A 21,146-nucleotide genomic window follows, 5' to 3' on the forward strand; every position below is an offset into this window, starting at 1 on the left:
TGCTAGATCCACTGTTACCAAATTTTAACGTTTTATGTATTTTAAATTAATTTGGCATAACAATTCAAATTTCGATTCTTCCGATGTCCTATGTATTTGGTGAATGAAACTTTGAGCGTTTTGAGCCACCTCTAAATCAAGTCGATTGAGCTGAAATTGTTCACAGGTCATTATTTTGAGCCAATTTACAAAATGTTTAGGGTTGGTTTTTGAAATTCGACATGAACCATTTGGCTGCCACCCTAGTGTACATAATTTTATTTTCGTATAAGTGGAAATATCTCAGCTCTTTTGGAAAGAGTTTTGACAGTTATGATTTTTAAATATAAATTTAACGCAGTCTTTAAATGTAACAAAATTTAGGAAAACATGGTTAAGGTGTTTAAATAAAACCAAAAATGTACTGAAAATTAAGTTATTCAGTCCCAGTGGTAGATATGCAAAGTTCTACAAAATTGTTAACAATTTTTCTCAACGATTATGTTTATCGTAGCACAAAAGTAGTTTGTATTCTAAATCTGAACCTCGGTGAATTTTGCAGCAAAAATTTGGTTTTAGAGGGATTAATGTCTATGGGTATTATGTTTTTTTTTATGCAAAACCAAAGGCGCTTTCTGATCTGATAGATACTTTGGTTAAAATTATCAGTTAAATTACTTGCCGCGTCTGTCGTCAAATCTATTACCTATTAATATTATTAGATTTCAAAGGTTAGGCGGAATTCTTTCAGAAAATTCAAATGTAATATATTTGCCTGATATCGTTAACTTTTCTTTCCCAAGCTGCTGCCGAAATCGCACTATTTCATTCGACATGATTTATGACCTGGGTACTTGAAAATCACTTCTATCTAAAAGCGCGAATCGCTCTATATGGTGCTGCACAGTAGGAAGATTTGTCGCCCGGAAGCATTAATACTTCACGGTGGTCGACCTCTGCCTTCCTGACACCTCCCATTAGGACCACCCTGGCCCGGGATCATCATCAGCACAAATTACTAGTCCCCACTCTCTTCTCCCTGTTGCCAAACGCATGCCCCCTATCTTAATGAGATTCCATAATTAATACTTTTAATTAGTAATGAAAAGTCTTATTTCCTCCTGCCCTGCAGCAGCAGCTCACGAGAATATATTTTTTTGCTGTCCTGTTCAAAATTGATAGTAGAAAAAATCAGATCCCCATCGTAACAAAACAGGACACATCCCCGCAGCGAGTTTGCCAGTCAGTGTGCCAACCAGCCAACAGTGCTAATTACCGCCAGAGTGAACAGTGAACACGCTGGATGGCGAATGCTTTTCACGAGTGACTATTTTTTGTTTTGTTTTAATATGAATAAATTTTTTGTTTTCGCTTTCGTTGTTAACGGCCGCCGCCGCCTGAATCGTCACCCGGAGTCAGTTGGGAGAAATGGCGTTCGTTGGGGTGGCTGGCGTCCCCCAAATGGCGGAGAGCACTGGTGTCGCCATTCAAAGGCGCAGTCGAATGGCAACGACGACGCAAGCGGTATGTCGGCGGGTGCAAATGGTAGTAGAAGGTACCCTACCTACCTAGCTAGTACCTACACAAAGGTCCTTTCGCGCTTTGGCGCGCCTGTCGCCTGGTAGCCGGAAATTTAATTAAACGCTTTATATTTCTTGCTTTTTTCCCATTCATAAATATTAATAAATACCTACAACAAAACATGATTTCGTAGTATTTTTGCTTCTGCCTGCCGGGGCTGTCGGCGCGCGCGTTCGTCTTCCAATCAGTCCGCAGCAAGAAAAATCACGGAAAATGGGCGCCTAAATGGCATAATCTGGCAGGCAGACGGTTGGTCGCCGGGCCCTGATGATTTATGCTTCAATGTTTTGTTTTTTCTCCTGAGAACTTCTAATTTGTTATTTTGAATATTTTTGAAAAATAATACGTGGTATAGATAAAGTCTGCTTCATTTAATATTGGAACAAATTCTTTTGCTCATTGTGGCGCTCCTAGTGGACGGATTTGGAAACTTTTTTCACCCACGTGTCGGGAAATTCATTACCTTTCACCATGTATTTATGTCATAACACCAAACGACAGCATTTTGTAAACAACCGCCATGGAAGCCGAACGGAGAGATCAAATTGTGCACAGTTTTCTTGAAAATCCATTGTTGTCGGCATCGAAGCTAGCTAAACAGCTTAAAATGCCCAGAAATACCGTATGGCGTGTTATCAAGCAGTACAAGGAAACATTGACGACGGCTCGGAAGCCGCATTCGAAGCGTCGGAGTGGAACTGTCGACCGGAAACTGCGTGGGAAAGTCATCAAGGCCGTCAAGAGGAATCCCAATCTTTCAGACCGCGATTTGGCCAATAAGTTCCAGGCCGCTCACAGTACGGTGCGACGAATTCGTCTCCGGGAAGGAATAAGGTCATTCCGAGCCAGCAAACAGCCAAATCGGACGCTGAAGCAGAACAATGTGGCCAGAATCCGTGCTCGAAAGCTGTACGACCAAGTGCTGACCAAGTTCGACGGATGTATTCTGATGGACGATGAGACCTACGTGAAGGCGGACTTTGGGCAAATCCCAGGTCAAACATTTTATTTGGCGACGGCTCGGGGGGATGTACCTGCAAAATTAAAGTTCGTGTTTGCGGATAAATTCACCCGCAAGTACATGATTTGGCAGGGGATATGCAGTTGTGGACAGAAAACCAAAGTCTGTCTCACTGACAAGACAATGACATCAGAAGTCAACAAAAAAGAGTGCCTACAGAAACGGATTCTGCCGTTTATTCGTGCCCACGACCGTCCAGTAATGTTTTGGCCGGACCTCGCAAGCTGCCATTACAGCAAAACGGTTATGGAATGGTACGCAACGAACGGGGTCAGCGTAATACCGAAGGACCTCAACCCCCCAAACTGCCCCCAGTTCCGGCCGATAGAGAAATACTGGGCAATCACGAAGCGGAGGCTTAAGGCAAAGGGAAAACTTGTTAGGAACATGACTCAAATGAAGAACTGGTGGAATCAAATCGCCAAAACGGTGGACGAAAAGGGTGTGCGCCGCCTAATGTGCCGTATTACGGGAAAAGTACGAGAATTTCTTCGAAACAGCAATGAATAATTTTTTTAATTTTTTTTTATGAAAGAGTAAAGAAAATGCTACATTTGTATGAAAAACAAATTATGAATTCGTTAATAAATGACTGAACTACACGCAATTGTTTGTGTTCCAATATTAAATGAAGCAGACTTTATTCATCGAAACTTATGCAAACGATATATAGTCATACAAATTTGAAATCCTTCTTTCGTCACTTGTAGTCAAAATATAAAAAATAACTTTTTTATAATTTAAAGAAAAAATTGTCAATAGTCAATCTATATTTTACATTATCGAAAAATCGAGATATTTGAGACGAAAATTTCAAAATATCCCCCTCCGAACGGTAAAATCTCGTTACAAAATACATATTAATTTTAATCTGGACAGTAGGCGATGACCTTCGAGCATCGTACGCATTTTTTTCGAGCTCCGTGATTTTTTTTTATTAAATATGTTTTAAAAGTTACTTTTGAGTTTGTTTTTGGGTGCGTTTCTTTTGGTTGAAAGGGAAGATAACAATATCGGCGACCAATACATTTTATGATAGTGATATTGTTATAAGTGAAACGAGTTATTCCCCCAGCGTGGGTGATCTTTTGAATGAGCCATTTTCGCTAGTGACTTGCCCCCAAATCTGTCGCTGTTTTCTAAGAAATGTCCGCCAATAGTTTGGCCAAAAAAAAATTACTCAATTATAAAATGTCCCCATCGATTTCGGATGTGTACTTCCCTGGATTTCATGTGACTCTTGGAAAATTTTTTTTGAATTGACCCGCTGAAAGAGAGGAGAGAAATGAGGCTAGAGAAGGTATTCTAACGCATTTCCTTTGGAACAGAAAAACATTGGTGTGGTAGTTGATGCAATGGTCTCCTGATGGATGATTAAGTGGCAGTGTATTTCAACGCTTACAAGGGAATTCAACGGTTCAAATATACAAATAGTATACAAACAACTGGACATTTGCTTGTTCAAATATTCACTTTCATTAATCCAAAATTTGTGTTGGCTTGGAAACAGTTGTTTTCCGTTTCTGTGCATGCGGTTTTTAAATGACGTCTAGACCACGGCTTACTATGACCTGGAAGATTGCAAGTTTGCTACACAGAGATAAGTATCCGTAATAATTTCTTTTGTATTGATGATGTGGTAAGCTTAAAAAAATGATCAATGGTATAAATAACTCTATCGTTTGATCCCAAACATCAAGGAGTGGATGGAGAGAAAGCATGACGAAGTGGATTTCTACATGACGCAATTCCTTACTGGTCATGGATGCTTCATGAAGTATCACCACAGGATGAATTTAAAAGTTCGGCTTTTGTACGATTTTTCAAATGAAATAGCCCGGAAACGTGCGAGAAACATTCTGGCATCCTTTTTCTAAATTCGTCATTTTCTTTGAAATTTAATGGAATGACTAATTTGGAAAAAATCAAATGAATACTTGATTTTTTCTTGGAATGGCATGTTTCTCATTTTTTCATGCATAGTTAGCTTGTGTAGAGCAAAGGCGTTACAATTCATGGGAGCTCTTCATCAACATGCCCTCTAGCTTTTCCAACACCTACAGTGAGGGGCAAAATAAAGTGTCCAAATTATTTTTTTTATCAATTTCTTTTATTTTTCTGGTTAAAATTAACCGAAAACACATCGTAATCATTTTTAAAATATTTGTTATTATGTTCTTTTAAATTTTTGTTAAGGTTGCGCTGGTAAAAAAAGAAAGTTTTTCTGATAGAAAAAAAAATTAATATTCAATAAAAAAATGGGCAAAATAAAGTGTCCAACTCAAAAATCATTATAATTTCGATAAGTTCCATCGCAAGGCCCCTCGAATTTGTTTGTTTTGAGTATTTTGACGTTTCATAATCATCTGGCTTGGCTCTGAAGTATTCAAACAGGTGTCTACATTCGAATAAGTTGTAAAATATGGAGAACGCATAAATTTCTGGTTCCATTCCGTTGTCCATCCGGAAACTGGTTGTTTGTGATGTGAATAACGGTCAAACGCAACGGGAAGTGGCCAAGCACTACGAAATCAGCGAGACAGCGGTATAAAAAATCATGAACAAGATGAAAACGTTCCGATCGGAGATGGATCGTCCAGGAAGAGGACTGAAGCCCAAGACAGATGCCAGGATGGACAAGAAAATCATTCTGGAAGTGAAGAAAAACGCAATAATAACGATCCAGTAGATACAGGAAGAGCTCCAATTTTCGGTATTGCGTTTTACTGTCCGTCGCCGCATCCATGCAAAGAAGTACCATAGAAAGATCGCAGTGAGAAGGCCTTTCATCAGCCAGGTGAACAAGGCTAAGCGGGGGTGGGGTGGGCAATTTGGTAAAAATTGACGAAATCATGACAGCTGAGTCATATTCCAATATCCTGCGGGAAAACCTCGAGGTATCCCTCATCAAGACGGGCCTTGAAGAGCCCGTTTACAGCAGAATAACGATCCGAAGCATACGGCCAATCTGATGAAGTCATTTTCCCGTTCCTGCCGCATCAAACCCCTTGAATGGCCCCCACAAAGTCGTGATCGAAAATCTGTGGGCCATCCTCGATGCTCTAGGGATGAATCATCCTTCGGGATGAAAATCCCGAGAAAAAGAAAAAAAAATCCTCGATGCTCCGATTGATAAAAATGGTGTGACAAATTAAAAATACTTATTTTGATACCATGGAGCATGCGTGGGAGTAACTCGACCCACAACACTTGCACAAACTTGTTGAAAGTATACCAAAGCACTTGCAGGAGGTGTTGAAGGCCGAAGGAAGCCATACCCATTATTAAATCGTTCTTGTTTGCCTTCAGTTTGAATCAATTTGAAGCTGTACCGACCTGGACACTTTATTTTGCCCCTGTTTTTTTTGGAATATTACCTGTTTTTTTTTTCTATCAGAAAAACTTTTTTTTTACCAGCGCAATATTAACAAAAATTGAAAAGAACATAATAAACAATATTCAAAAAATGATTACGATGTGTTTTCGTTGAATTTTAACCAGAAAAATAAAAGAAATAGAAAAAAAAATAATTTGGACACTTTATTTTGCCCCTCACTGTACTAAACTTTCTTCTATTGGCGCACTAATGCCTCTCTAATCACTGTAGCACATCATCTCGATTGTGCTAATCGCCATCACGTCGGGGTCACCAATCTTTAGGCACTTAAAAAAAGTATTTTTTTATCATGTTGAACACTAGAAAGGCCGGCAAATTGAATAGTGAATACTGGTAAAGGAGAATTTTTTTATAACATAATATGTTTAACTTTTTCCATTTGATATTATTTTGTTACTTATTCGATACATTTTTTGTAATAAAATGGAAATATTTTTTTCACCATGGGTGCACGGAATTATCTCATTTTGGCATAGTTGACGATTGCGTGTATATCATAAAATGATTGTTTTAAATTATTATCAAAAAATTAAAACATTTTATCAATTTTATCAGAAAATTATGTTAAATGGTTAGTGGTATTGGTTGTTGATCGTGAGAAGAAGCTAAAGAAAAATAGATAATATAGGGATTTTTTTCAACATGATCTTCTCTATTCTATCTTCTCTAACATGTGTTATTATTTTTAATTTGGAATATCATTTATAGTAAGAAAGTTTTTAAAAGCCTTTGCTGATATTTTTTAAAACTTTTGATGTACAAATTCTGAAAATTATCTTTTTATCTACATTTTATCGCATTTAATATTATAGATAGGCAGATTAAATTGATTTAGAAGAATATCAAAATGAGTATAAGGATCAAAGCAAGCCTTGGTGGAGTGCAGTTGTATTTTTTTCGCTCGTTTCAGTTTTCTTTGCTTTGAAGTAAAGTTTATCCGAAAAATAAATTTTAATTGTGAATTTATGATTACGGCGAAGTATTTCTGAGTTTTCCATCCCAACAAAGTGGAGTTAACCGGAAAAAGTATACAATATGTAGCATTTATAGTGAAAGTTGCGGAAGAGCTAATAGTGGTCTGCCTACGCCTTCCGGATCAACCCGGGACAAAGTTCGTCATGCAGGGAGAGCACCAGAAGATATTAAGAAATTGCTTCAAGGCCGGACCCCGAATAACACAAGGATTGACATTGAGAAAAAACCCCAATCTACTTTCCGGAGAATCCTGAAAGCAGCTCGGACCGCTGTCCAGGAATTTCAAAAGAGTTTTGCCTCGTTGTTTCAAGATCTGAAGTGGCAATAGGTTCCTTTATCATCCCCCAGCATTATCACAAAACATTGGGCGAGGTCTTTCCATTTTATTTGTTTATTTGTGAACATTATATTTCTTTATTCATCAATCCTATCTGCCAAGTAGAATTTCCCATCAAACGAATAATCCTTCCCTTTCCTGTCTGTATCTTTACATGTAGGGTCGTATGAGTTCTCTGCACCTGAAAAGTTGATTTAGCTGTTCAGACTATCCCTTTATGATTACATTGACTTGCCACGGTGTGCATTGTGGGTACCACACTAATTCTCAATAACAATACTGGAAATGAGTATTGAATCCAGGTACTTATTTTGGCATCTTGTGTTGGGCTTGATTACTAGTTGTACCTCGTGTATCAGCCAATGCAAGATGTGTGTAGTCACCCTCTGCTATGCTATGCTATGCTATAAGAATATCAAAATGAGTACAGTACATTTTCAAAAGGTTTAAAAATAATTTCTTATTTTCATAGTTTCCAAAATATCTCTTATTAAGTTTAAAAAAATCAGGAAGAGGAGTAGGAGCAGTTTGCAACAATTATTTTAGAGTTATTTGTAACTGAAAATAATCAGATCTGAGGAAGACACGAAAAAAATGAGATTTTCTGTATCAAAAATACTGCAGCCTAATGTACAAAATCACATAAAAATGAATCAAGGAGTAAAGTAGGTAAAACTGTACAAGACGCACCAGCTAAGCATAATTGCTATTTACAGCGATACAAATCATCTAAGAACCAAATTGAAAGTTCACGACGATTCAAGGATTAAATTTACGTATTATCGAAAAGAAAAAATATGATAAAAACACGGTTTTGACTATATTTTTGCAAAAAACTAAAACAGCCAGAATACAAACCGCGGGGTAGAACGCCAAAACTAGTGGACAGAACGCACCAAACAGGAAGGATGATAAGAAATAGAACAATGATTATACGGAATGTGATTATTGAAACACCAAATGTTTAATTACATGTTCATCGTATTTTTGTTAACTACCATTCTTTGGCTAAAAATCATTTAGTATTGCTAAACTCTTCGAAAATTTCGCTTTTCAAAATACACTTTTTTATATCCTTATGGATAAAACGCCTTCAAGTAGGCAATGAAATTCAATTTTTCTGACTTATATGGTGATACCGCGGCAAACATGGCGGCCGATAATTTTTTCGAGTCGAATGAATATTGATGCACCTTTTTAACTCGAACAAGGGCAAAATATGTTATAACTATGCATTGTTATCGTAATTTGGGAGTCAGCAAATAAAAAGAATGACATTTTGTTTTGATATTCGGGTTTTCTCAAAAGTTAACAGCATTCAAAATTTGAGCGTAAAACACGTGGTCTTGTGGGCATTCTGCCCCAATTTTCATATGATTGATTTTTGATAAAATTTGTAGGAAGTTAATAAAATACAACAAAAAATTTATAGTCTTCCGAAAGTGAACATGAGTGGTAAAACGATAAGCTGCAGTTTGGTCAGATTGCGTAGGCTGTTTTACCATAAAACCTTATATGTTAATTATGAAAAATTACAAGTTTCACGCTGATTCCATTAATTCCTCTGTTTCTAAGAACTAAAGTAGATTTTGTGAACTTTGCATCTATTGAATGATGAAAAAGCTTGTTTGCTACAATAAAAATAAAGAAAGACATCATTCGAAGCCGTAGGTTAGTGTATATTTGAGAAAGAATGACATGGGCCATCTTACCCCGCTGGTGCGTCTTGTACAGTTTTCCCCTACGTATATGTATGATATGGAGTTTGAATGAAATAAATATGCAAAAAAAAAAAATACAAATGCGTGGTTTTATTATATTGCTAGAAAGTTTCAGAAGGATCGATTGTAGAATCATTTTCTACAGCGTTTTTTTTAGTGCAATTAAAAAAGTTGAAATATCTGAAACGTGCACTACCACATCGCATAATGGTCACTAAAGAGATCGACACATTGTCAAAAAGCTTGATTATCTATGACTACATTATCATCTATATAAAGATTTGTGTTAAACTCACTGAAATTTTAAATAATTTAAAAACCATGCTGTACAAAAAATAATACGTGTCGGGAAATCCCGGGAGTGAAAACTGGATTACACTCCTACTTTTTTCTCGAGACCTTGCCTCAAATTGACGATAGCTTCTAACATTAAAATCATTGCCAAAAAGGCTCAAATTTTAGCGATCAATTATATTTTTGAGTTCCCTTTTACACTTTTCAAAAATGGGTTTATTATATTTTCAATTTTTTTTTAAATATTATTTTCAATTTCTTGAATACTCATTTATGTTTGAATAATTGTTATGTTGTTATGCAGTTATGTTACTTCTCAACAACGCAATTTAAAACGTGAGCTTTGAGCTTCACTAAAGACGAAAGTCAATCATTCTGCAGCTTGGCTTCCGTGAACAGTTCTATATTTTGGAAAAGGAAATAAAAATTGAAGGAAAACAAACCTGTCCCACGACGTTTCCGAGAAAGAGAAAAATTATAATTATTATTGTTAGGAGAAAACGGAAGTCGGAACGGAGCGCGGAAAAACTTTTGGAATTGCTTTCGGTGTGGTTCGTGCGAAGCGAATGAAACACACGACGACGACGACGACGACAACCGTGGCATGACGTGGCCCTGCTGGCACCGAGGTTACGCCACACTAAACCCCCTTCTTCTTACTTCAAGCACATTTTCTTCGGGGTGGCCCCTCAAACCCGATCGCTGATTGAAGATGGCGAACGCTGCCGGCTGACTCCTTCCAATACACTGGCTGCCACTATCAAGATCATGCTACACACGATTCCCAGATACACCGATGACCGGAGGGAAAGTTGAAGTTATGAATAATCACAGGAAAAACTGAGCAAAACGTTCAAAGAAGGAAACCGAGAAACAAGTGGGAGGCAAAAAAAATTGTAGTACGGCTATACTGAAAGCTATATTAAGTATTTCTAACCCATAGAGGAAGTGGTAATTAATCAACAACAGCTTCGTGCATGGGTTGGGAACTCGCAAGCTCTTTTCTTATCCTTCCGCTTGGCCGTTCGTGGCAAATGAGAACCGGGAAAGGTGTGAGATGAGCGCCGGAGGACAGGGCAGGGGGCACTATTTCCGGTAACGAAAAGGAGGAAAACGGCCGGAATCGGTTCGGAAATGTCGGAGCGCGAAGGCGTAAATAAAGGTCATGTTTCTTTATGCAAAAATATTGATTTTCTAATCATTGCCGATACACTGGCTGGGCATCTCTGGTGGAGGCTTTTATTTTACACCTTGCACATGTAAGGAGGTGTTGAATGGTGTGTATCTTGGAAATTGAGCAATTTTTTATTCAGTGAGATGCACAATGAATTCCTGGAATTTAATCATTGGCTGGTCTTCAGAATAGTTTAATACTTACCGGAGCTAGCTAATCTACTACTGGTGGGACCAAACATTTGATATGGATCTGTAATGAAAAGAAAATCAAAGGTGTTAAGAATTGATAACAGTTATCTAAATTTACGGAGATGCAGTTTTAGTAAAAAAACGGGTAGGTTAATCTGAAAAAATAAACAGTGAAATTTTTGAAGCGAAATTGAAAAGTTCACAAGATATCGATATTGATCTTAAAATGTAACCCAAAGCAGTGTTAGTAATTGAAATGCGAAAGCAGTTATTGAAATGTTTGACGACTGTTATAAAATTTCTCGAGCATTATTTAATAAGAAAAGTATAAATAATGCATGTTCCTGTGTAAACATAATTCGGAACAAATTTTTTATCACGTGGTCTATGAATGTGAATATTTGCCATAAAATGCTAAAATTTCTCTACCTTGCCTATTATTTAACAGATCCGAAAAAGTTATGTATATCACAGTTTTTGTAATGTAAAATAAAATATGATTTAAAGATAATATTCTGCTTTAATAAATTGTTTATTTGTTATAAAGTGCCTAAAAATAAAAAAAATATACTAAAAATACCTAAATTACAACAACGAAAAAAATGACAAAAATGAAAAAAATGACAAAATGACAAAATGACAAAAATGACAAAAATGACAAAAATGACAAAAATGACAAAAATGACAAAAATGACAAAAATGACAAAAATGACAAAAATGACAAAAATGACAAAAATGACAAAAATGACAAAAATGACAAAAATGACAAAAATGACAAAAATGACAAAAATGACAAAAATGACAAAAATGACAAAAATGACAAAAATGACAAAAATGACAAAAATGACAAAAATGACAAAAAATGACAAAAATGACAAAAATGACAAAAATGACAAAAATGACAAAAATGACAAAAATGACAAAAATGACAAAAATGACAAAAATAACAAAAATGAAAAATGACAAAAATGACAAAAATGACAAAAATGACAGAAAATGACAAAAATGACAAAAATGACAAAAATGACAAAAATGACAAAAATGGCAAAAATGGCAAAAATGACAAAAATGACAAAAATGAAAAAGATGACAAAAATGAAAAAAATGAAAAAAATTTTAAAAATAACATTATTAAAAAAAATACAAAAATTACAAAAATTACAAAAATTATAAAATGACAAAAATTAAAAAAATTACAAAAATTAAAAAAATTACAAAAATTACAAAAATTACAAAAATTACAAAAATTACAAAAATTACAAAAATTACAAAAATTACAAAAATTACAAAAATTACAAAAATTACAAAAATTACAAAAATTACAAAAATTACAAAAATTATAAAAAATACAAAAATAACAAAAATTACAAAAATTACAAAAATTACAAAAATTACAAAAATTACAAAAATTACAAAAATTACAAAAATTACAAAAATTACAAAAACTACAAAAATTACAAAAATTACAAAAATTATAAAATGACAAAAATTACAAAAAATACAAAAATTATAAAAATTACAAAAATTACAAAAATTACAAAAACTACAAAAATTACAAAAATTACAAAAATTACAAAAATTACAAAAACCACAAAAATTACAAAAATTACAAAAATTACAAAAATTACAAAAATTACAAAAATTACAAAAATTACAAAAATTACAAAAATTACAAAAATTACAAAAATTACAAAAATTACAAAAATAACAAAAATTACAAAAATTACAAAATTTACAAAAATTACAAAAATTACAAAAATTACCAAAATTACAAAAATTACAGAAATAACAAAAATTACAAAAATTACAAAAATTACAAAAATTACAAAAATTACAAAAATTACAAAAATTACAAAAATTACAAAAATTACAAAAATTACAAAAATTACAAAAATTACAAAAATTACAAAAATTACAAAAATTACAAAAATTACAAAAATTTCAAAAATTACAAAAATTACAAAAATTACAAAAATTACAAAAATTACAAAAATTACAAAAATTACAAAAATTACAAAAATTACAAAAATTACAAAAATTACAAAAATTACAAAAATTACAAATATTAGAAAAATTATAAAAATTACAAAAATTATACAAATAACAAAATTTACAAAAATTACAAAAATTACAAATATTACAAAAATTACAAAAATTACAAAAATTACAAAAATTACAAAAATTACAAAAATTACAAAAATTACAAAAATTACAAAAATTACAAAAATAACAAAAATTACCAAAATAACAAAAATTACAAAAATTACAAAAATTACAAAAATTACAAAAATTACAAAAATTACAAAAATTACAAAAATTACAAAAATTACAAAAATTACAAAAATTACAAAAATCACAAAAATTACAAAAATGATAAAATTTACAAAACATTAAAAAATTACAAAAATTAAATATTTAACAAAAATAACAGAAAATACAAAAATTTACAAAAATTACCTAATCTACAAAAATTACAAAAATTACAAAAATTACAAAAATTACAAAAATTACAAAAATTACAAAAATTACAAAAATTACAAAATTTCCAAAATTTACAAAAAAAACAAAAATTACAAAAATTACAAAAATTACAAAAATTACAAAAATTGCAAAAATTACAAAAATTACAAAAATTTCAAAAATTACAAAAATTAAAAAAATTACAAAAATTACAAAAATTACAAAAATTACAGAAATTACAAAATTTAAATAACTTTAAAAAATTACAAAAATTACATATTTTACAAAAATAACAGAAAATACAAAAATGACAAAAATTACCTAATCTACAAAAATTACGAAAATTACAAAAATTACAAAAATTACAAAAATTACAAAAATAACAAAAATTACAAAAATTACAAAAAATACAAAAATTACAAAAATTACAAAAATTACAAAAATTACAAAAATTACAAAAATTACAAAAATTACAAAAATTACAAAAATTACAAAAATTACAAAAATTACAAAAATTACAAAAATTACAAAAATTACAAAAATTACAAAAATTACAAAAATTACAAAAATTACAAAAATTATACAAATTACAAAAATTATACAAATTACAAAAATTACAAAAATTACAAAAATTACAAAAATTACAAAAAATTACAAAAATTACAAAAATTACAAAAATTACAAAAATTACAAAAATTACAAAAATTACAAAAATTACAAAAATTACAAAAATTACAAAAATTACAAAAATTACAAAAATTACAAAAATTACAAAAATTACAAAAATTACAAAAATTACAAAAATTACCAAAATTTCAAAAATTACAAAAATTACAAAAAATTACAAAAATGACAAAAATGACAAAAATTACAAAAATTACAAAAATTACAAAAATTACAAAAATTACAAAAATTACAAAAATTACAAAAATTACAAAAATTACAAAAATTACAAAAATTACAAAAATTACAAAAATTACAAAAATTACAAAAATTACAAAAATTACAAAAATTACAAAAATTACAAAAATTACAAAAATTACAAAAATTACAAAAATTACAAAAATTACAAAAATTACAAAAATTACAAAAATTACAAAAATTACAAAAATTACAAAAATTTAAAAAAGTACAAAAATTTTATCAAAAACTACAAATTTTCATACGTTTTATTAAAATAATTTCATCGTAAACAATGTTTCACGCAAGTTACCCCTTCTTGTGAATAGGGTAAAAATGTTCATGTTTCAAAAAAAAAAAAAAAACTGAAGAAACCAATAATTTTTTCTGACTACGTCAATTTGGTGTATTTCCTGGAAGGGGTCGTCACACAAAAAACGAATTACGCTCTCTTGCTGAAGTTAGCCGCTCAGTATGGCCACGTGTTGGAAATCTTGGGACTAGTTACTTTTATGATCCGAAAATTTTTTTGAGCCCGGCAAGTAAAATTACCAAAATGCGATTGGAGACAAACGTGCTAAAGGTGAGTTGGGGAAAAACGACTTCAAATCGACAGATGTGTAGTACATATTTTTCGTATTAGATGAAATCCCTTCATTATTCACGGATCAATTATATATCAATTGATTTGAGAAGCAGTCTTAATTTGTTAAGAAAAAAAGGTGAAGTATGTCGAAACTACAAACGAAAATGTTCTGAGTATTAAGCTTTTCAGAGCCTGTGGTGAGGCAATTTTTTAAAAACTGTAAAAAATTATATTCCACTATAGAGATTTTCGAGGGCAAAGGTTGATTGTAATCATTCAAATAAATTTCAGTAAAATTTTCAATAATTTGATGATGATTTTCTTCGAATATGATTCTTTTGCTTTATTCCTCTAGACTCACAGAAAGAATTAAATGAATCCAAAAGGTTTTTCTTCTTCCAATATTGACCAATCGTCATTCCATCCATTTGATTCGAAACGCAAATACACCGCCGTCCGTCGTTCAGGTTATTAGATTACTGACAGTTTGCCAATCGTCCACTGCACTGTCCATTTCAATGCCATGCCCTTCGATTTCGATTCGAACCCTAATCGCCGACGTTTTGAGATTTTTTTCCACTAGGTATTTCTCCTGCTGCAGGGAGGTATCGAAATTTGCACCCGTTTGCCATAAACTACGATCAAGGTGTTGTTTGCTCGAGTTAAACATCGTTCTTGTGTTGCTTTTTTGTCTCCCTCGATTTTCATTATTGCTTTCTTACATTTTTCCGCGTTTCTGATTGATTGAGGGGAGCAACAAATCTGTAGAAGGAAAACTGACCGGTATTGATTTCTTTTGTGAGGGAGAAAGTTCTGCAATCTTGAAATTTAGAACACAAATAACATTTGGTCATTCGAAAAAGTTTATTTTTCTGAAATGTGATTTGAAAACGTAAAAACATTCAACAGCACATTGGAAACTACGCAAACCAATAACAGTGCTACTGCTGAATGGAACTTCCAAAATAAAGGTGCCATTCAATTTTATTATTCTGGTAATGTCTATATTACCAGAGGCTACATCTTAGATGTAGGTTCCTACAGAAACAACTCCTCCAAACGGCTGGGAGAAGTGAAGCTATAAACGCGATACGCCTTCGCCGCGCTAATGTTAGCCTCTGCCTCTGGAAACCGTTTTTCTCCCGCACAATCACACGACAATGCAATCAGCAATGGGCCCTCCCTAGGATAAGGGTGGGAGGAGGCCACAACCGATTTGACCACAACACATAAACAACACCATTCGAGTAGCATGAGCCGAGAATGAGAATGACTTCACCAACTCTGAAGTATTATTTCCTACGCCACATCTACAAGGTACTATGTAGCTAGCTGTAGACTTTCTAAGCCTCAATAAGCGAAGTACTTTGTTCACACGTACACACTCGTTTGGTACATGGGACGTATGCAAATACTCGCTTTCTACAAGTTTGACCCAGGCCGGAACCCCGCGAGGCACACTAACGACTTACGGAAGGAACCAGGAAGAAAAGCTGAGAAAATATTTAATAATAACTTTTCACTTGCACCCTCATTCATACATCGAGGGAAAGGCCAGGGAAAAAAATTGACACTAACAACCGACCAATTTTTTTTCTTTCAGCCTGGCAGCCCAGCAGAGTCCACAAACACAAACATTATACAACTCGGTAGGTAATATGCGAGTTCCTTCCTTCGGGTTGCGAAAGTTTGACCGTTCGAACCATCCCGGAAGGAGTCACTACTACCTACTAATGGTGAAGTCCGCGTGTTATATTGGAAACAACCACGCGATTTAGTGGAACAGAAGTAGGGTAAAACTTCGTGGATTTTCATACTCTGTCCAGGATTAAAGATTGGAAATTTTCAACATTTGTTCCCTTCTAAAATATCTTTGAATTTTGACAATTCCTTCGGTGGCAGATATCTGAATTAGTTTGTATTAAGTCCATTTTGAACACCGTATGTGACGTACAAATGAAAAGGAATACGTAGGATTTTAGGCCAATTTGTGCGCTTACAACTATATCCAAGGTGTTTCTGCTATCCCGAAGATTCTGCTATCCCAAATCAAATCACACCTCAACGAAAGCGATCCACCACTTCTAGCAATGAACCAATCCGGTTAACGCAGGGATATTTCATAACAACTGCGCTCACATTGTCACCAAACTTCGATAATAATGGTACCGTCATGGTTTTGGTTTACTTATCACTAGCGTTCAATTCTGTCAAACGTAACATCTTAAAAAGGAAACTAGAAAATGAGTTTGGATTTACACCTCCTGCTTGCGAGATGATATCACCATTCCAGAGCCAACGCTGCCAAACAATCCGATGTTTCAATTGGGAATCTTCCGTAAGAATCTTAAATGATGGAACTCCCCAAGGTTGCTGCCCTGTTATTTAGCCTCTACATAAAAAACCTACCATCCGCACTAGAATGTAACTACCAGCTCTACGGTGACGACCTGCAAGATACTGTATTTAAGAGATAAACAAATGGTGCCTTCAGTAAAAATGCTCATCAAATCATGTGCTTGAATAATTTTAAGGAATTCATTTTTGCATAATTTACTCATAAAAACATTTCCAGTGAACAGATAGAATCAAACTGTCTTCTACAAACCTTTAGCCAACGGTTTTTGAGACAACTTTACTCAAGTCTTTACATACATATAACGTTTCATAAGCAAGTTATAATTTTTTGAATATTAAAATGTTTGGGTGAGTCGAAAAAAAAACAGTATTCCGGATCTAACGTTTGTGAATGAATTCATACAATAAAAATGTCTTCTAAACATCTGTATGAAATGAAAATTCGCAAATTTTTCTCTCAAAGCTCAAACTTGTATCTGGAGGCGTTCGTTAATTTTAAGTGATTTATTAGCAAAAAATTGCACTATTTAAACTGTTTTAAACTGTTTTAAACTGTTTATTTAAAATATCAAATATATGATTGTGAAACAAAGGGAGATAGGTAATTTTTCAAACTCGAGAAAAAAATCATCAGAAATTTGTTAATTTTTAATACAAATTCATACATTTAAAAACCCTGTGAAAGAGAACATCCCCATTTCTCGTTCAAAAATCTTTTTTTTTTGTTTTGTTATTGTCTAAGTCCACTGCGATGCTTAAATTAGCGGTTTAGCATATTTAGCCAAATTTTAAAAAACAATAGAAAAATACTGATTTTTTTTATTATTTTTGAAATTGTTTAATTTTTGCAAATTTGACTTAAAGCGAGAAAAATGTGCTTAATAACTTATTTAAGAATGGCATAGGCTCAGACAGTAACAAAACAATGAAAATTTGACTTTTGTCTATCTCTAAGTATCTTCGTAATTAATTTTGTCACGATAAAGTTCCGTCCTGAACTACTGTGCAATGGCGCAACCAAAATCATCTGTCTCTCAACCCAATAAATCGCAAGCGAGCATGTTTTCAAAAAGTGGCACTTTGATTCTACTTTATAGAATCACCTTCTGCAATTGCCAACCAACATTGCCAAACAAGAAATGTATGTGAATTCACCATGGGTGCATGCATTCGCCGCAGTTTTATCAAAGTAAGTGCTTACATGCATTTTTTCAGATAACAATTTAAGACAGACATATTTCTGATGCAGTGTACACTATACCGACACCATGGTTTCGCGTGACTTGTTATGATATGCACGAATATCGTGTGATTGTAAGTATATTTTGGAAGAACGAATCAATCAGATTCTCAACCGGTTTAAAATGTATAACATCTTCAATGTTATAAATTTACTACAAAAATTCCAGCACCCGTGTATATACCTAGCCAGCTGGCATAGAATGTAATAAAACCGAAATAATCTCACCAAAAAGTCTGCACACATTCCTACTCTCCCAGTTTGTGACCTCAGTGCACGTTCACGGTTCTGGATTCGCCTCTTTGTATTACACTCAGTGGTGCGTAAACTCGCTTCGGAAAGAATCATTCGGCTGATTTTTTTCGAGTTTAACTTGTTGTGTGCAGATTGATTTTATCTTCGTTCCAATCATAACCAGTGATGTCAACCTTCCAGATTTTGTCTGGATCTTCCAGACTTTTTGGACTTTTGTCAGACATTTTTTTAGGTTTCCAGACTTCCAGACTTTTGACATTTCTTCCAGACAATTCCAGAGTTTTGGGTCAGGTCATAGATTGTTCTGGAAACTATTAAAATTCAGTTTGGTCATGGTTCAATCAAGATTGCCGAAAAAAAATCTGTGTTTTTGACAAACAATATTCTCGAATTCTGTAATTTGAACCTAAAACTCTGTGACGGTTTTCTGTGACCCAATTTTCATGAAGTTCAAATTGGAATTTATTTAAAGTTTTCACAAAAAAACATATTACCTTGTTTTCATATTTTTATGAATAAGAGTCGGAAATAAAAAATGGAATGTTTCTTAAAAAATTATAATTTTGGAAATCAGTACAAAATTTGAAAATCTGTGAATTCTGTGAACTGTGACGAAATTTTGCTCAAAATTTTGTGATAATACTGATTTTTCTGTGATTTCGGAAACCTTGGGTGTATGACACTCAGAAAATCATTAGAAATTTATGAATTATGAATTTAGAAGTGTTTGAAACCTATTCATAATGGCAAATGCTTCGAACATGCTTGTTGAATTGAGAGGCAGACAGAGAACGTGACACTGATAATGTCAGAAAACATACCATATGTGGCTATGCAACATTGAGATTAGGCGACTAAAAAAAGGTCACCACCTTCAAAACCTAGCTGTCCAGACATTTCCAGAGTATTCCAGACATTTTTCCAAAATCTTCCAGACTTTTTTGAAAAATAGTTGGCAACCCTGATTATAACACGATTGCACACAAAACGAAGAAAACAGTTCTGCATTGATGTTTTCCATGCCTCGCTGGAATAAAATCACACCAACGAAACAACAGAACGAAGCTTACCGTTCACGAATGCACACGAGCGATCGTTGCCGATTGATGTGTTCGGCTGCCGAACGAAAACGATTTGAATTTTGAATTCGCAGAACTGTTGTACGCAGTGATGTCAACCTTCCAGATTTTGTCTGGGTCTTCCAGACTTTTTGGACTTTTGCCAGACATTTTTTCAGGTTTCCAGACTTCCAGACTTTTGACATTCCTTCCAGACAATTCCAGACTTTTGGCTTAGAACGTAAATTGTTCTATGAAACTATGAAAATTCAAGAAGGTTATGGTAAAATATGGCAGTAAATGATTGGAATTAATGAGTTTTGAATGCAGAAGTGGTTGAAAGCTAGGAAAATGGCAAATGCTTGAAGTTGTGCGTTACATTGAGAGTCAAACAGAACACGTAAGTGACAATTAGTGGCTGTCTGCAACATTGGGATCCGGCGACCAAAAAAAAAAGGTCACCGCCTTCCCAAAAGTAAGCTATCCAGACTTTTCCAGATATTTCCAGACATTTTTTCAAAATCTTCCAGACTTTTTCGAAAAACAGTAGGCAACCCTGGTTGTACGTTCGCTTCGCTGATGTTTCCCCCAATTGCTGTTTACTCCTGCTGAGTTTACCCGAAGTTTACTTCCTGATGCTTTCCGAGTTGAACTATCGATAGCATCATTGCAGTTTGAGGTTAACGAAATAAAATCGTTCTGCAAAGAAGGGCAAAGTGCGAGTATGTAGACTCGCGATTTTAACATCTCTGATTACACTAAGCTCGCCCATTTCCCCTTCTTTTTCGCACGAATCACTATTTCACAGAGTTGACAATCCCATTGAAGAGAAAATATAACCTATCGATCAAGAACATTTCAACTCCATCTGGCTTCTTCTATACAGATGAAAAGTATTCTTTACAAATCCATCCCCAACACTTTCAAAAATTACATTTTCATCAACCTACTTCCAATTGCACTAAATGGGTTATCACGAGCACATTTCCAACACATAATCCCATAATCCCGTCGTCCTAAACTCTGATTTCTGGTTTTTTTATTCTTCTTCTACTTCTTAAACATGAAAAGTAACGAAAATTTGGAAACCGAATGCTGAAAATTGTATATTCTTGAATAGCCAGGCTATTCCTTCCTTTTAGTCGAACAATTCCCCCTCACTTAGGTAAGATTTTTTCCCTGCTACGCCCATGTGTTGGCCAAGTATAGTAGGCTGCGCATTTTTCTTCAAACGACAGGTTGCGTCATGATTACGCTTGTTCCCATATCTTCTTCGGAAAATGCACTTACTTAAAATCCCAGAAAAAAACAACAATTTTCGTAACCATTACAAAATTCGTCTCAAATATTCATATTTTGACTATCTTTTATCTCATTTAGTATTTAACATAACTTTTCACAACCAAGGTATAATGTTCGAAATTTTAATTTTGACTCAAATGACTTAAAAATGCATGAAAAGATCGATATTCCTCAAAATTGGCTTAGTCCAAAAATTGCGATTTTTCATGCACTTTTGATCTCAATCGGCATCAACATTGAAATTCCTTTGTTTCCCCCTCTGTTGATTTATGAGGGTCAAATCAAATAAAAAAAAATCAAATTTGTTCCATACATTC

At 33.5% G+C, this 21,146-nt stretch overlaps 1 protein-coding gene across 11 annotated transcripts in view; it reads right to left on the reverse strand.

The window, feature by feature from the left end:
- LOC129758667 (DNA-binding protein D-ETS-3) overlaps positions 1-21,146 on the reverse strand; it is a 282,355-nt gene that overhangs the window by 56,389 nt on the left and 204,820 nt on the right. For all 11 annotated transcript variants that reach the window (XM_055756237.1, XM_055756239.1, XM_055756238.1 and 8 more), the window contains one exon: positions 10,684-10,731. In XM_055756237.1, coding sequence (XP_055612212.1) covers positions 10,684-10,731 — 48 coding nt within the window. The remainder of the gene's footprint in view (positions 1-10,683; positions 10,732-21,146) is intronic.

The sequence above is a fragment of the Uranotaenia lowii genome, chromosome 3 (assembly GCF_029784155.1).
Source record: "Uranotaenia lowii strain MFRU-FL chromosome 3, ASM2978415v1, whole genome shotgun sequence".
Taxonomy (NCBI): Eukaryota; Metazoa; Arthropoda; class Insecta; order Diptera; family Culicidae; genus Uranotaenia; species Uranotaenia lowii.